The 18730-nt window shown below is 43.3% G+C and overlaps 1 protein-coding gene across 1 annotated transcript in view; it reads left to right on the top strand.

Annotated features, from left to right (window-relative positions):
* LOC122552587 (collagen alpha-1(XII) chain-like) overlaps positions 1–18730 on the top strand; it is a 275375-nt gene that overhangs the window by 252992 nt on the left and 3653 nt on the right. The window contains exons 62-64 of the mRNA XM_087991107.1: positions 6367–6555; positions 8799–8876; positions 13710–13874. Coding sequence (XP_087847233.1) covers positions 6367–6555; positions 8799–8876; positions 13710–13874 — 432 coding nt within the window. The remainder of the gene's footprint in view (positions 1–6366; positions 6556–8798; positions 8877–13709; positions 13875–18730) is intronic.

Here is an 18730-nt window from a genome sequence, read left to right on the forward strand (position 1 = left end):
GATACTCATCAGAAAGTTGGTGTGGGCTTGTTGGGCTGAATGGAACACTGTAGGGATTTTATGAAATAAAATTATGACTCTTAGCTGGTTCAGAGCATCATTGGCTAAAATTTAAGAGCATACCTGTTAGTCTAAATCATTTAATTTAGTTTACCTGAAGTATTTCATATTGGCTATTATCTAGCTGGCTCTGGCTGAAGATTGCTGTGAAAGCTTCAGCCTTATCTTTTGCACTGATGTGTTGAGCTCTTCCATCATTGAGGATGGGAATATTTGTGAAGGTCCACCGTCCAGAATTGGATATGCCAGGACTGCAGAGATTAGATCTGATTTGTTAGTTGTGAGATTGCTTGATGCTGTCTATCACTTGCTGCTTACGTTGTTTGGTGTGCATGCTTGGTGGCTTCACCAGGTTGACACCTCATCTTCAGATATGCCTGGTGCTGCTCCTGGCATGCTCTCTTGCACTCTCCATTGAACCAGGCTTGATCTCCTGGCTTGATGGTAATGGTTGAGTAGGGGATATGCCAGTCCAAGAGATTACAGACTGTGCTGGAGTATAATTTTGCTGCTGTTGATGACCCACAGCGCCTCATGGAGACCCAGTCTTGAATTGCTTGATTTGTTTGAAATCTGTCCTATTTAGCACAGTGATAGTGCCAACATCAAGATGAAGAGTATTATCAATGTGAAGGTGGGACTTTGTCTCCACAAGGACTGTGCAGTGGTCACTCTTACCGATGCTGTCATGGACAGATGCATCTGCAGCCGGCAAATTGGTAAGGATGAGGTTAGGTATGGTTTTCCCTCTTGGTGGTTCCCTCACCACCTGCTGCAGACCCAGTTTAGCAGCTCAGTCCTTTAGGACCCGTCCAGCTCCATCAGTCGTATTGCTGCCGAGCCACTCTTGATGGTGACATTGAAATCCCCCACCCAGGATACGTTTTGTGTCATAGAACATAGAACATAGAACAATACAGCACAGAACAGGCCCTTCGGCCCACGATGTTGTGCCGAACATTTGGCCTAACTTAAGCACCTATCCATGTACCTATCCAATTGCCGCTTAAAGGTCACCAATTATTCTGACTCTGCCACTCCCACAGGCAGCGCATTCCATGCCCCCACCACTCTCTGGGTAAAGAACCTAGCCCTGACATCCCCCTTATACCTTCCACCCTTCACCTTAAATTTATGTCCCCTTGTAACACTCTGTTGTACCCGGGGAAAAAGTCTCTGACTGTCTACTCTATCTATTCCCCTGATCATCTTATAAACCTCTATCAAGTCACCCCTCATCCTTCGCTGTTCCAATGAGAAAAGGCCTAGCATTCTCAGCCTATCCTCGTATGACCTATTCTCCATTCCAGGCAACATCCTGGTAAATCTTCTCTGTACCCTCTCCAAAGCTTCCACATCTTTCCTAAAGTGAGACGACCAGAACTGCACAAAGTACTCCAAATGTGGCCTTACCAAAGTCCTGTACAGCTGCAACATCACCTCACGACTCTTGAATTCAATCCCTCTGCTAATGAACGCTAATACACCATAGGCCTTCTTACAAGCTCTATCCACCTGAGTGGCAACTTTCAAAGAGCTATGAACATAGACCCCAAGATCCCTCTGCACCTCCACCTGACTAAGAACCCTACTGTTAACCCTGTATTCCGCATTCTTATTTGTCCTTCCAAAATGGACAACCTCACACTTGACAAGGTTGAACTCCATCTGCTACTCCTCAGCCCAGCTCTGCATCATATCTAAGTCCCTTTGCAGCTGACAACAGCCCTCCTAACTATCCACAACTTCACCAATCTTCGTATCGTCTGCAAATTTACTGACCCACCCTTCGACTCCCTCTTCCAAGTCATTAATAAAAATTACAAACAGCAGAGGACCCAGAACTGATCCCTGTGGAACTCCACTTGTAACTGGGCTCCAGGCTGAATATTCACCATCTACCACCACTCTCTGACTTCGACCCGTTAGCCAGTTCTCTATCCAACTGGCCAAATTTCCCACTATCCCATGCCTCCTGACTTTCCGCATAAGCCTACCATGGGGAACCTTATCAAAGGCCTTACTAAAATCCATATACACTACATCCACTGCTCTATCCTCATCCACATGCTTGGTTACCTCCTCAAAGAATTCAATAAGACTTGTAAGGCAAGACCTACCCTTCACAAATCCGTGCTGGCTGTCCCTAATCAAGCAGTGCCTTTCCAGATACTCATAAATCCTATCCTTCAGTACCCTTTCCATTACTTTGCCTACCACCGAAGTAAGACTAACTGGCCTGTAATTCCCGGGGTTATCCCTATTCCCTTTTTTGAACAGGGGCACAACATTCGCCACTCTCCAGTCCCCTGGTACCACCCCCGTTGACAGTGAAGACGAAAAGATCATTGCCAACGGTTCTGCAATTTCCTCTCTTGCTTCCCACATAATCCTAGGATATATCCCGTCAGGCCCGGGGGACTTGTCTATCCTCAAGTTTTTCAAAATGCCCAACACATCTTCCTTCCTAACAAGTATCTCCTCTAGCTTACCAGTCCGTTTCATACTCTCCTCTTCAACAATACGGTCCCTCTCATTTGTAAATACTGAAGAAAAGTACTAATTCAAGACCTCTCCTATCTCTTCCGACTCAATACACAGTCTCTCACTACTGTCCTTGATCGGATCTACCCTCATTCTCATGTTTCTCACATACGCATAAAATACCTTGGGGTTATCCTTAATCCTACCCGCCAAAGATTTTTCATATCCTCTCTTCGCTCTCCTAATCCCTTTCTTCAGCTCCCTCCTGGCTATCCTGTATCCCTCCAACGCTCTGTCTGAACCTTGTTTCCTCAACCTTATGTAAGCCTCCTTCTTCCTCTTTACTACTTCCTCTCCCTCGTCAACTAAGGTTCCCTCACACGACCATCTCTTTCCTGCCTGACAGGTACATACATATCAAGGACACGTCGTATCTGTTCCTTGAAAAAGTTCCACATTTCAATGACATCCTTCCCTGACAGCCTATGCTCCCAACTTATGCTCCTCAGATCCTGTCTTGCAGCATCGTATTTACCCTTCCCTCAATTGTAAATCCTACCCTGTTGCACGCACCTTTCTCTCTCCATAACCAAGGTGAAAGTCACAGAATTGTGGTCATCATCACCAAAATGCTCACCCACTAACAAGCCCATCACTTGTCCCGGTTCGTTACCGAGTACCAAATCCAATATGGCCTCCCCTCTTGTCGGACAATCTACATCCTGAGTTAGAAAAGCTTCCTGGACACACTGCACTAACACCGCCCCATCCAATCTACTTGATCTAAAGAGCTTCCAATCAACATTTGGGAAGTTGAAATCGCCCATGACTACTACCCTGTGGCTTCTGCACCTTTCCAAAATCTGTTTCCCAATCTGTTTCTCCACATCTCTGCTGCTATTGGGGGGCCTATAGTAAACACCCAACAAGGTGACTCCTCCTTTCCTATTTCTGACTTCAGCCCATACTACCTCCAAAGGCAGATCCCTCTCGAACTGCCTTTCTGCAGCCATTATACCATTTCTAATTAACAACGCCACATCCCCTCCTTTTTTACCATCCTCCCTAATCTTACTGAAACATCTGTAACCAGGAACCTCCAACAACCATTCCTGTCCCTCTTCTATCCACGTTTCCGTGATGGCCACAACATCGTAGTCCCAAGTACCAATCCACGCCTTAAGTTCACCCACCTTATTTCTGATACTCCTTGCGTTGAAGTATACACACTTGAATCCATCTCTGTGTCTGCAAGTATTCCCTGTCAGTGCTACCTTCTCCACAGCCTCTCTACATTCTTGGACATCCTGACAAACAGCTAGCCTACTTGCTGGACTACAAGTCTGGATCCCATCCCCCTGCCAAATTAGTTTAACCCCCCCCGAAGAGTGCTAGCAAACCTACCTCCCAGGATATTGGTGCCCTTCTGGTTCAGGTGCAACCCACCTTCCCCAGAATGCAGTCCAATTGTCCAAATACCTGAAGCTCTCCCTCCTACACCATTCTTGCAGCCACGTGCTCAACTGCACTCTCTCCCTATTCCTTGCCTCACTGTCACGTGGCACCGGCAACAACCCAGAGATGACGACTCTGTCCGTCCTAGCTTTTAGCTTCCAGCCTAACTCCCTGAGCTCCTGAATTACCTCCCCATCCCTCTTCCTACCCATGTCGTTGATGCCAATGTGCTCCACGACTTCTGGCTGCACATCCCCCCCCTTAAGTTTTCTGAAGACACGGTCCGAGACGTCTTGGACCCTATCACCCGGGAGGCATCAAACCAACTGAGAGTCTCTCCAATGTCCACAGAACCCCCTGTCTGTCCCTCTAACTATAGAGTCTCCTATAACTAGCGCTCTCCTCCTCTCCCCCTTTCCCTTCTGAGCCTCAGAGCCGGACCTTGTGCCAGAGACCTGGTCACTGCAGCTTACCCCTGCTAGGCTGTCCCCCCCCAACAGTATCCAAAGTGGTATACTTATTGTTGAGGGGAACGACCACAGGGGATCCCTGCACTGCCTGCTTCCTCCCCTTCCCACCTCTAACTGTTACCCAGCTACCTCTGTTCTCTGGCGTAACTATGTCCCTGTAGCTTCCATCTATCACCCTCTCAGCCTCTCGAATAATTCTCAGTTCATCCAACTCCAGCTCCAGTTCCCTAACACGGTCTGTGAGGAGCTGGAGCTGGCTGCACTTCCTGTAGATGAAGTCAGCAGGAGCATCGGTGGTCACCCCTACCTCAAACATCCTGCAGGAGGAACATTCCACTGCCTGCGCTGCCATAACTCTACACTTAGTCTCCAAAACAAGAACACCAAGTAGTTTACCTTTTATTTTAAGGTTAGAGGAGGAAGGAGGGTGGGAGACACTACACGTGTAGTGTCTCGGGTTCCTTCTCCGCTCAAATAACAATCACTTACCTTCCCGACCGGCTTTGCACTCCGACTTCACTTCCGCCCAGCTCCCGCTACTCTCTGCCATCCTCAGCACTTCCTCTAAGTGCTGTTCAACATTCATCAGCTGAGAGAGGATGGTACTTGGGAATCAGTAGGAGGTTTCCTTGTCCCTGTTAACCTGAAGCTACGAGACACATGGGGCCCAGAGTCAATGTTGAAGAAACTCCCTCCTGACTGTATACCACTGTGCCACCACCTCTGCTGGGTCTGTCCTGCCAATGGGACAGGACATATCCAGGGATGGTATCATGGTGTCCAGAACCTTGTCAGGTATGATTCCATGAGTGCGAATATGTTGGACTATTGCTTTGTGAGTCTGGGTGAGACAGCTCTCCCAATGTTGGAACTAGACCCCAGAAGTTAGTGATGCAGACTTTGAAGAGTTGACAGCGCTGTTTCTGCCGTTGTCTTTTCCAGTGCCTAGGCTGATGCAGGCTGACCCATCCAGTTTCATTTTTTTGTTGAGACTTCGTAGTGGCTTATATATTTCGAGGGCAGTTGAAGATAGTTGAGAGTCAACCCCATTACTGTGGGTCTGGAGTCACATATAGGCCAGACCAGGTAAGGATAGCAGATTTCCTTCCCAAAACAGCATTAGTGAACTAGGTGGGTTTTCTGACAATTAACAACGGTTTCATGGCCATCAATAGATTCTTAATTCAAAGTTCTACCATCTGCTGTGGTGGGATTCAAATCCAGGCCCCAGAAGATTAGCTAAATTCTGGATTAATAGTCTAGTGACATTATCACCAGTCCATTGCCTCCCTGTAAGACGTGGAGAAACTTCTTCACCCAGAGAGTGGTGAGTCTGTTGGGATTCTCCGTCATAGAAAGTGTTTGAGGGAAAAACACTGAATGTTTTCAAGAAGGAGTTAGATATGGCTTATAGAGTTAAAGGTTATGTGGAGAAAAACAGCAACAGGGTACTACTTGGATCGCCAGCCATGATCGTACTGAAGGGCAGAGCAGACTCACGGGGCTGAATGACCTGCTCCTACTCCAATTTCCAATCTTTAGTTAACAGGTGATGCTGTTCTGCCAGGAGGAAATCCAGAAAAAGCTGTTGAATGGTACGTCCCTTCCTGACCTTTCCTGTATATTTCAAAGTGGGGTGCTGACACTAACAAGTATTACTGGTTTTCCCCCCTGGGCCACAAGGTAGGGAAATGGCTGTGAATAGTTCACAAAAGGTTGAATTAAAACACAGTGGAAGCCTTAACTGCATTACTTACACAAAATTGTTCAGGCAGGCAAGTATTTCTGGGTCTGGTCATTGCACCAAAAGATAGGAGTATCAAATGCATAGCAAGTACGGAATGAAAAGTTAGCTGCTGGCTCGAGATAATGTTAACATTTATCTTCTAATTTGCAGACCATATGAGGAGAGTGAACTCATTGATAAACCAAATCCCCAACGGTTACTACTCGAACCGAGCTGTTCCTGGTCCACCTGGTCCACCTGGTCCACCAGGTAGTGCTGGACAACTCGGAGAAGCAGGACCCCCAGGCCCACCAGGTTTCCCAGGATCCCCTGGTGATCAAGGCCGAGCTGGTGAAAGAGGTAAGAGGCACCTCGTCGGGAATTTGAAATTACATTTGCCAGACTTAAAGCTCCTTATAGATTTACAAATATGCATGTTACAGAAGGTAGCAACTGAGCCCATCACACCTGATCTTGGAAAAAGCTATTCAGCTCAATTACCTCCCCAGTCTTAGTCCATACAGCTGTAGGTTACAGCTCTTAAGATGCATAGTCAATTGCTTTTTATATACAATGAGGGTTTTGATGCTGTATTCTTTCAAAATTAAAAATCACACAAGAGCAGGTTATAGTCTGACAGATTTATTTGGAAGCACTAGCTTTCAGAGCGCTGCTCCTTCATCAGGTAGCTGTGGAGCAGGACCATAAGACACAGAATTTATAGCAAAAGAATGCAGTGTCATGCAACCAAATTGCTGTTAAGTCTTTCATCTTTTAGATTGGTGTGCAAGTTCATTAATATGTAAATCCCAGAAATTCTTTTAAGTCACATTCTCGAGATAACTTAAGGTTTTATATAAAAAAAGGTGACATCTCAGCTCAGACAATGCATTAAAGGTATACCCTCATCTATTCTTTCAAGACCTAGTTCCTGATACTTAACAGCCTCAACATAAGAATGTAGAAATACAAGCAGGAGCGGACAATTTGGCCCATCAAACCTGTTCCATCATTCAGTACGATCTTCGCCTTCACCTTTACCTTCATTTTCCCATCTGCTCCACACATCCCTAGATTCCCAGGTAGACCCAGAAGTTGTCTATTTCTGCTTAAAGAATTTCTCTTCATCTCCCCTCTGGTCCTTATGCCACTCACTTTAAATCTGACCTCTGACCTCTGAAGTGATGACCAAAACTGTATGTCTAGCTGCAACCGAAGGAGGTGTTTATAATATTCCAGCACAACCTCCTTTTAAAATCAATGATTCACTTAATGAGGAATATACCCCATCAGCATTATTGACCTGACCTGATACCTTCAGAGGATAATGGAAATGCATTCCTTGGTCCATCTGTTTCTCTACATTTCTCATTTCTTATTTATCACTTGTTGTGTATTCAAGTTTGCATTCCTGAAATATATTATCTCACATTTTGCTGGATTAGAGTTCCATTTTTTTCTTCTCCACCTGACCGCTCCACTAATATATTCCTGCAGTTTTATTCCACAATATCAAACTACCTGGCCGATTTTTGTTTTAGCTGAAAAATTCTTAATTATGCCAACTATACTTAAGTCCGAATAGTTAATATATCCCACAAAAAGCAGCACCAACTCTGAGCTCCATGAAAATACATCGGCAAATATTTCCCAGTTACAAAAGTACCAGTCAATCTTTACCCTTCATGTTGCTGAGCCAATTTGGGATCCAGACTTGCCAACTTCCTGTGAATCCCACAGGTTTTTATTTTTGTGACCAATCTACCATATGGGACCTTGTCAAAAGCTTTGCTAAATTGCCAGTAGACTGTCATTAACATGCCAATCTCATCAATATTCCTTGTTACCCTCTCAAAAGCTTCAGTCAAGTTAGGCAGACATGACCTTCCCTTAACAAATCCATGCAAAATACTGATTGTTCATCCTGGACTTGTCACAGAATAGAATCCCTATGGTGTGGAAGCAGGCTATTCAGCTCATCAAGTCTGCACTGATTCTCCATAGAGTATCCCACCCAGACTCACAACCCCATCCCTGTAACCCTGCATTTCCCATGGCTAATCCACCTAACCTGCACATCCATGGACACTGTGGGCAATTCACCTAACCTGAACATATTTTTGGACTATGGGAGGAAACCGGAGCTCCCCGAGGAAACCCACACAGGCACAGGGAGAATGTGCAAACTTCACACAGGCATTTACCTGAGGCTGGAAACGAACCTGGGTCCCTGGCACTGTGAGGCAGCAGTGCTAACCACTGAGCCACCCCTTGCCAACTTGTTAAATGATAATATTTTGTCCATCACTGAGGTTAGGCTAATTCATCTTTCATTTATCACTCCTGGATCAGAGGTATGGGCATGATTAACATGACACCAGAGGCCTCAGTACCTTATTGACTAATGGAGGGCCATATGGCTCATTCCCGCTTAAAACCAGTTATACTGGTACATTCATTCTCTTGACAAACAACAGTGTTGGAAGTGCAGATAGTTGACCTGTTGTTGCTTACTTTTTAATTGCATTGTGAGTGAATCATTTGAAGTTTCCTGTGTTTTAGCACACTCTCAATGGTACATCTTTTCCCCCCTTGACTAACAGGAAGCCCTGGAGAGAAAGGTGAACAAGGCAGTTCAGGCATTGGGAAACCAGGACAACGTGGCTTACCTGGACCTCCAGGTATGTCGTTTTATGTTCAGGTCGTTCTGCCATAAGGCGCGTTTCATTGACGCAAATTCGCTGTTACACGAGTGACAAATTGGAGACACTGTTTCCAAAGAGCGAACTTTTAAAATGAGCATTGACTGTAATGCGATTACGTTGCCAGCACTTTAAGCGTTGTTTCTAAAGCACAATTTTACTATAATGTGGGGCTGCACAAGAGTGCAACCATCACGCTATAGAAGAACCACCTGCATGTTTGGGTCCCAACATGTAAATCGCATGATGAAAAAGGTTGTGAAATCCTCAAAGTTTTCACTGTTTTCACACAATTTAAATGACAAACAAACAGAGTAACCCCCCTCCCCAGTGCCAGTATATCTTGGGTACCATTTTTAATTTGGCTGGCTGTGCAATAAATTGGATGTCTATTAAATGCAGCATTTTCTGATCCAAAATCAATTATTCCGAATGAGCTTTGGACAATTTCTCTCTGTCGTCATCTTTGTGCCAAATTGTGGCCAGACAGCTCTCATCTTCTCTGGCAGAGATATCAAAAGCTCCTTCCCAAACATTCTGCCATGTGAACGATAAATCATAATTTATTCAAGGCAAAACCAAGTTGGCAGAACTTTGTTTGTTCTTTGTTTTGCCACAAACTTGTTTTGTTGTCCCCATTTGCACGCAGCAGTGACTGGGAAATTGATTCTTAATTCCTGAAGACAATTGCGATTTGCAAATTCTAGAAGATGTCCCGTTTTTGCCTCCTTCCTTGATAGAATTCCACTACTGGCACAAGGACTCAGCCAGGGTGCAAAGTGCTGGTTCCTGATGAGCAGTAGCTAGCAGAAAACTGAATTATATGATGTCCCAGGAGTACTAAAAGTTTCTTCTGTTGAGGAACACAAAATGTGCAGTGCACGTAGTTTGCAGAGTCCTCAGCAGTAGAGGTTGAGTTGTTTGGTTACCCATGACTTGGCTCATTCCAACACAAGCATTACATCAGCCACTCATGGGTCAGAGGGAAGCAAAGGTGCTACCTTGTTTTATTTATTTAAGGTAGGCTATCCCCTGAGGTAGCCATAATTCATAATTTAAAAAAAAAGCAAAGCCATGCATTTCTGTGTAGCCTCCTACCCACAGGCGAATAGTTCAATCGTTAAATAGGAGTCAAATGCTCATGGAAAATTTTTTAAAAATGAAGTGAATAATGGCTCATTTTTCATTTCAATTGTCAGAATTTTAATTTACAGTAGCAGGATAAAAGGGAGACCCCGTGAGGTTGGGAATGGGGGTGTTTAGTTTTGTGGCTTTGTTTACAACAAATGTGGAAACGTGCAAGCAACTGCTCTTGAATTACATGAAAACAGTCTGGACAGCATGGGGAACAGCTGCCAGTAAGGTTTGGGGTTAGATATGAGTTTTCCAAGTTAATGAACGGAGAGAAGGGTAAAAGCACAAGTCATTTAAAACCGCTATTCTTGTAATGGATAGGTGTAAAAGATTTCATTCTCCCTTCCAAATTGATTTAAAGTGAGGTGAGAGCAAAGTGGCAAGGAATAACTTTTTCACACAGCGAGTAATTAGGGTCTGGATTTGATTGGATTTATTATTGTCACATGTACTTCAGTGCAGTGAAAGGTTTTGTTCTGTGTGCAGTACAGGTGCATCATACCATACAAAAACACAAAGATCTTAGGGTGATTGAACTGACCGAAAGAAATGTGAGAGTAAGATCTGTAGTAGAGAGCTCACAAAGAGTCATAGAGTCACCCTGCGTCAGAGCTATCTTGAATCCATGTAAATGCGCGCCCTGGGAATGTGGTGGGGGCAGGCTGAATTGAGGCATTTATCAGGGCTTTGGATGATTATTTAGATAGAAATTGTGTGTAGTGCATATAATCTGAACAAATAGAAATCTAGGTAATTTACTAGTGCTAGTTAGTGAAAATTGCCACAGGTGATTTCTTGATGGGAACAGCCATTCATTGAACATCCGTTGTTCGAACATCCGGATTATAAAAATGAAAGAAGAAAGCTGAAATAACTCCACAGAGGCTGGTATCCTGTCACCAAGTCACTCTTTTATTTACACAGTGCTTGACCTTAGTACTGCTCATTCAGAGCCAGCTCTCCAAGTGCCAGAATCTCAGGCACTCCCCTTTATTTATTTTTTCTCCTGTTCTTTTTTATTCTTTCCCCCACACTACCGCCTAACTGCGGTAGTGCTTATTTTTTTTCCCAGCATCCAGGTGTGTGTGTGCAGGTGTGAGACACAGTGAGAGACACAAGGTGCACGAATCTTTATTCCGTTTCCACCACCAGGAAGATAGGAAACACCCGAGTGGCCAGTGACAAGCAGTGCCCTTCACATCAAAGGGCAATGCTGTGTGATCATACAGTGAAGGGGAGGGCAGGGATTAAATCAAAATAGAGTTGGAGGGGGAAATAATGCACTCCACTCCTTGCGGCGCCCACCTCTCCCTGAACAACTCCAGGGTATCGGACACCGCGTGCTCCTTTTCCAGAGACACCCGGGCTCTAACGTAACCACGGAAGAGGGGCAAGCAGTCGGCCCTAATGACCCCCTCCACGGCCCGTTGCCTGGACCTAAGACGCTCCCCTTTTTTTTTGACAAGCAGTGCCCTTAATCTACTGTTTATTTTTTTCTTTTTTTTCCTTTTTTTTGTATTAACCCCCACACTACCACCTAAGTGCGGTAGTGCTTATTTTTTCCCCAGCACCCATGGTGTGTGTGTATATGTGTGAGACACAGTGAAAGACACAAAGTGCACAAATCTTTATTCAGTTTCCACCACCAGGAAGATAGGAAAACACCCGGGTGGCCAGTGACAAACACTGCCCTTCACATCAAAGGGCAATGCTGTGTGATCATACAGTGAAGGGGAGGGCAGGGACACCCGGGCTCTAACGTAACCATGGAAGAGGGGCAAACAGTCGGCCCTAATGACCCCCTCCACGGCCCGTGGCTGGACCTAAGACGCTCCCCTTTAACCTGCTTTTCGGATGCTGCCTGACTTGCTGTGCTTTTCCAGCACCGCATTTTTCAACTCTGACCCTCCAGCGTCTGCAGTCTTCACTATATTCACAGTCCTGCCTGTGTGGTTGTACATGCCTGCATGTTTGTGTTAAGAAGTGCACGGTACCCAATTCATCTTCCCATAGTGCAGTGTCTAGCAGCAGACCCTCAGGGTTAAGTTTCATCTGGCTGTTTGGGACCAAGGTGGATGAGTCAGCAATTTTCTCAGAATGAGCTGGCATGGTGGATTGTCAGCTGGTTCTTGTACCCATGCCGTTTTTGGATCAGGTTTCTTCAGGGTATGCTGGGGTTGGGGAGGGGGGCAAACAATGGGTAAATGCCCCCACACAAATCAAGTAGATACTTGAACTAATTAAATGTCCAATAAGACCAACTGTGACTGATGCTTTCCAGTTGCCATTCTGAAAACCCAGAGAATGACAGGAGTAGGAGTGCTCCATTATTGAAGTTAAGTAACCATTTGATATAATAGAGTCACAGATCACACTGGTGATGTAGTCACTTTTTACTTTAAAAGGATCCTTCAAAGGACATTTCCAATGTGCAAACCTCAGGGTTAGCACCCATCTCAAAGGCTAGTCCCTTATTGCTCGAAATCCTCCTTAACTTCCAAAGCCATGTATCACAGGCCAGCTATCTTGACCTTTTCTCCCAGGTCAATTTGTGTAAAAAATGCTGAGTTGGGAATCAGAAATACTCCTCACACTGAGGTACTGACTCAAAGATGAAAGTCCAACTCAGTCTCCAGGCTGATCTACAAGGAAAGGTTGAGTTTGTTTTTTTTGGTGGGGGAAGGAGCAATGTTTCTGAAGAGGTGATAGAAAACAAAATGGATAGGAAATAAAATGTCTCCTATTGGAAAGATTTGTTCAACTTGAAAAGGTTCAGAGAGATTAACAAGGATGTTGCCACGGTTGGAAGGCTCGAGCTGTAGGGAGAGGCTAAATAAGCTGGGGCTGTTTTCCCTGGAGCGTCGAAGGCTGAGACGTGACCTTATAGAGGTTTATAAAATCACGAGGGGCACGTATAGGGTAAATAGACAAGGTCTCTTCCCAGGGGAGGGGAGTCCAAAACTAGAGGGCATAGGTTCAGGGTGAGAGAGGAAAGATACAAATCGGTCATAAAGGGCAACATTTTTACTCAGAGGATGTTGCGTGAATGGAATGAGCTGCCAGGGGAAGTGGTAAAGGTTGGTACGATTACAACATTTCAAAAGCATCTGGATGGGTATATGAATAGGAATATGGGCCAAATGGGACTAGATTAGGTTAGGATATCTGGTCAGCATGGACGAGTTTGACCAAAGGGTCTGTTTCTGTGCTGTACATCTCTATGACTCTATAAACAGAAGGTCGATGGAAGGATTGTACTAATCTCCAGAGGGTCAGAGGCTGAGGGGTGACCTTATAGAGGTCTAAAAGATCATGAGGAGCATGGATAGGGTGAATAGCCAAGGTCTTTTCCCTGTTGTGGGGGAGTCCAAAACTAGGGGATACAGGCTTAAGGTGAAAGAGGAAAGATTTAAAAGGGACTTAAGAGAAAACGTTTTCATGCAGAGGGTGGTGTGTATATGGAATGAGCTACCAGAGGAAGCAGTGGAGGCTGGTACAATTACAACATTTAAAAAGTGTCTGTATGGATAGAAGAATAGGAAGGGTTTAGAGGGATATGGGCCAAGTGCTGGCAAATAGGACTAGATTAATTCAGTCGATGTGAACAAGTTGGGCTGACAGGTCTGTTTCTGTGCTGTACATCTCTATGACTCAATGACTCTCTGCGTTTAATCATAGGCCCACCAGGACAATCAAGAACTGGTCCCACAGGTCCTCCAGGTCCAAGGGGGCCAATTGGACCACCAGGTCGTCCAGGGCGATATGGGTCTCGGGGTCCAGCTGGTCCACCTGGTTACTGTGATTCCTCGATGTGTGCAGGCATTCCCTACAATGGTTATCCAGGTAGGTTGCAATCTTCAGAATTAGTGCAACAATTGTGACGGGTTTTTAAAGTCGGTAAGTGATTGACATCAGGCAACATTCTTTAAAACCTTTAAACACGGCTGATTTGGGTGAAATTATTTTTAACTGCTTTTATAACTATTCTATAAACAACCTTTTAAAAGAAATTTAACACGATTAATTAACTTGAATTAAACTGAGGCACTAAAATCTAATGAGCTTCTTATATAATTTGTAAACTAACCACTCGGTAGGCAAGTAAAGAGTTTACACCTCAGTAAACTGGAGAATGGTCAGTCGACCATTCTGTCCTGGACCTTGCAATGCATGAGACCTAACTGCACCCCAGGCAAGAGATTAAAGAGAACAAGAGAAGCATCCATTGCAAAGATTTATAAGGCTGTAACTTTTCTTTCTTTAAACTTATGGAGTGGCAGGAACATTTGCTAAATGATCCAGTGGCTGCTGATATAAATTTGACTATTATTTTTAAAAAGCATCTAAACTAGGAAGTAACAAAGTAACGTAGTAGGTTACCACAAGGTAGTGGTGAAATGTATTCTTGGTTAGTCATTGTGTTTAAGGAAGCTAATCCAAAATGATTGTCTCCTAGTAGAGAGGAGTGTTCAGTAAGGTGTACGACCTGCCTATTTGGGCTGTTAGTCATTGAGGTTTGGTGAAGAGGTTATGGGAGCAGTGTCCATGAAGCTGGATGACCGTGAGTGTAAGAGAAATCCACATGATCTCAGGAACATGAGTGGAAAGACCAAGTCAGGAGGAGGAGAATCGACCACAACCCACAGCACAGTCCCAGTCGCAATTCTTAGATTCTTGTAACTGATACCCTGAAAACTCAAACAAAATACAAGCTGTCACCTTAGCTTTTGAGAAACAAATAATGATCTGGGTAATTTCTGTCAATTACTAAAGCTACCCACCACTCCAGAGCACTTGACTATAATTTCACTTGGCAAAAGTTCCTAAACCTTTATAAATCACTACTTAGACCTCATTTGGAGTATAGTATTTAATTTTAGGCACCACTGTGTAGAAGAGATGTCATGGCTTTGGAAGGGGTGCAGAGGAGATTTACTCACATGGTTCCAGGGATCATAGTAAAGTGCAAACACTGGAGAAACTGTAATTGTTCTCCATCCAGATTCACGAGAGGTGCTTGAAATTGTGAGTGTGAAATTGAGGAAATAAGGCAAAACTGTTTCCTTTGCTGACAGGAAGAATTAGCACAGAGCATAAGTTTAGATATTTCCCCAAAGGAAAAGGAAGGAAATAAGGAAAGCCTGCTCTTTATGCAAAGAGTTGTTCTGACCTGGAAGGCGGTGGAAGCGGATTCAATCATAATTTCCAAGGGAGAATTGGAAAAATGATTTGCAGGTCAACAGAGAAATAGTGGGATAATTGACTGGCCCTATCAAAAAATCAGCACAGGCATGACAGCCCAAATGTACAATTTTATTGTACTGTGTGATTCTGACACTTTGCTCAGTTGAATTGTCAACATAAAGGCTTAAGGGATACAAGTAATAGGAGGCCATTCGGCCCCTTGAGCCTGCTGTATCATTCATTCAGATAATAGTTGATCTTCTAATTCAACTCCACCTTCATGCACTATTCCTACATCTTTGATTGCCTTAATATCCACAAATCTCTTGACCTCTGACTTAAGCTCACCAACTGATTGAGCATCCATAGGTTTCTCGGATAGAACCCTTTGAGTGAAGACATTGGTCCCCTTCCCAGTTCTAAATGGGCCACCCTTCATCTGTGATCATGATCCTTCGTGCTACCTTCCCCACCCAGGAGAAATATTTTCTCAGCTTCTAATTGGTTAACACCGTATGAATTTTGTATGTTTCAATAATAACTTCTAACTGTCAGACCTATTCTTCTCAATTTCTCTGAACAGCTGATTTCATCCCAGAAATCAGTCCTTCTGAGGATTCCTTCAGTATAAGGAGAGAAGAATTGTACGCAACACCACGTATAATTTCACCACGACCCTATATTCTTGCAATAAGACCTTTCGCCTTGTACTCCCAACTGTGTGTTTGCTTTCCTAATTGTTTTCTGCCTGGATTAATTCGTAGTTCTGGGCTTGCACCTGTGGCTCTTACAACTTCAGTCATTACAACTGCTGGCTAAACCCATGTGCAAAGATACAAAAAGCAAAGTTTGGGTGGAGTAATGTTTGCAAGCAGATGAAACTTGAATCAATAGCACATGATCAGGTATCATCACATGACTATAGGGACAGGAGTAGGCCATTCAGCCCATTGAGCCTTCTCCACCATTCAATACAATCATGGCTGTTCAAACGTTTATCCACTCCATCCCTATAACCCTGTACAGCACCATTATTCAGAAATCTATCAATCTCAAGATTAAACAAACTCAAAGGCAGCCCTCCAAAGCCATGAATTCCAAAGATCCACAATTCTCTGAGTTAAATACTTAGCTCTTATCTCCAACCAAAGTGCTCCCTGCCCCCACATTATCTATCAACGATGCTCCCGGGTTTTAGGCTTCCCAACCAGGGAAAATATTTTACTTGCATTTACCCCTTTCAGTCAAGTTAAATTGCCATAGTCTTACCAGACCTCCTGCTTTCTCATTAGACAGAAATGACTATTTGGTGGTTTAACCTGAGGGTGACAATACCTCAGGTGAGGGGGGGGATGTTGAGAAGGAGAGTCCTTCATGGTATCTTCAGCTGGTGTGGGACTGAAGCCAGGCATCACAAACCAACCATCCAGCCAACTGAGCCAAATCAACCTCCATCTCTTTAATGTATATTAACAAACAATAGGCATAAGTCCAATCTCAAAGCTAAGAAAGAGGGAGCCCTGAAAGGGAAACACCAATGCAGTGAGACCTGTCTGAGAGATACTGAAAACGACCCCACAGATTTTGGCTTATTGTCTGGCAAAAATGTCATTAGCTCAGATTCAAGGAGACCAATCTCTTCAGAACATTGACAGGCTATTTGTTAACTAAAGCAGCAATAAAGTGTAATCATGAATGAAATTTTATTTTCTTTAGATAGAAAAATAATATTTCAACAGTAAAATATTTTAAACTTCATTGTTAAACAGCCTTGGTTGGCTTGAAGTATTTTACTAAAATATCAGTATTATTAAACATAAATCTAGACTCACACGTGGCTGTACTGATCGTTAAAAACTTATGAAGAATAAAAGTTTTCCAAGTTTCTCTTCTTTTGAGGAAGGAGATGGATCATCTGTTACTTTGGACAATTTAACTTGTATTGCATGTTTAAACAAAGATAATTACCTTTAAACTCAATATGACCTCAGTATTCCTTTTGATTTCTGGCCAGCAGAAGGCAAGGGAAAGTGTTGAGATTTTTAAGAAGTGCCATCTTCTTAAAATTAAATGCTTGAAAACTTTCTTAATGGAGAAATCTCTTGCACAGCAACAAATTGTATTAACACTGATGCACTGACACATCCCTTCCTCTTTTTTGAACCATATTATTCCCCAAAGTTACCCAATTGAAAAATTGCACAAAAAGGTTTGCTTGAAGAAATATACCTTTACTACACCTTCTCAATTTTTACAACGTTAAGATGAGCACATATAGAGCAGTCTGTAGCTAAACACAAAAACATTTGTTTCAATGAAGTACTTCTTAAAGAAAGCCATATGTATAACTCAGAAGAATTCAGCATATAAACCTCCTCCATTAGCTGGAGGGTGTAAAACCAGATTTTAATCCATCAGTGTAACTTCTTGCATTGATTACTGTAAGCAGAATATTCCCCTTAGACCCCATCCCATATCAAGAACTTTATTCTTCTTGTGGGATTTTACTGGTTATCTGGATATTTCTTGGAAACTAAAGCCTGGAAGCATTCCTTGCAAAAATAACATAATTGTCCCTTTTCAGCGGGTAAACTATTATATCTTTGTATCTGCCTAGATCTATTGCTTGGATAGCAATGTGGGACCAGGTTAATTGTAAAGAGTGATCCAGAAGGCACTGCACATCTTTGTAAGGCATCCTGAAAATCTATCCTTAAATATATCCAATGCATATCTTTCCTGCCAGCTGCATTACTGTTCTTGTCTTTCAATTCTCTATCACTGTTATGAACCAATACATTCAAATTATTGGTAATTTGTACCAGTTTTCTTGCGACTGACTTGGCTCACGTCTCAAAATTTTGAATTTTCGTCAAACTTTCAGAAACCAGGATCAAATAGTCCCAGTAAAGTTTATGCAGCCTAGCAAGTGAATTGAAAGTAGCCAGTTGAAATGAATCCTCTTCCAACCAACTCAGTATTTGTAGAGTAGCCTTATCTCCATCAGTTCCCCTTCAGCCATCAACCTCATTGTGCAGTTTCTAATGATCCATCAAATCTATACCTACGACTTGTTTTTACTCACCAATCCAATGTCCAGAGCTTCCCCTCCCTCAAGAACCCAATGTAAGCTTTCCATTCTTCTCCAAATCTCTGAGTTAAGGCTCCCCTTCCCTTCTGGCTATTAATCCCTGAGTGATCCATTTTATATATATGACCTCCTAACTCAGCACTGCAGCATTTCAGGTCAAATTGTTGCTGGAACTAAGCTCTGCTCGAATCACAGAGAAAGCTGGCTCTGAATAAAAGGAACAAACAAATTGTTGCAATTATAAAAGAGTTTTGCAGCTACTGACTGATCCCTAAATAGAGGCATTATGTTTGTAACCAATCTTATAAAAATAACCATATTTTAACAAAAATTAACAAAGTATAAAACTCTCAATCTGATTATAAAAAAACCTAAAGGAACTAAAAAAAAGTTAATATTTAGATATAACTTAAGACCGTAAAGT

This window comes from Chiloscyllium plagiosum, unplaced genomic scaffold (genome assembly GCF_037043375.1).
Source record: "Chiloscyllium plagiosum isolate Xiang-an unplaced genomic scaffold, Cpla_swu_hap1 HiC_scaffold_10, whole genome shotgun sequence".
Classification (NCBI taxonomy): Eukaryota; Metazoa; Chordata; class Chondrichthyes; order Orectolobiformes; family Hemiscylliidae; genus Chiloscyllium; species Chiloscyllium plagiosum.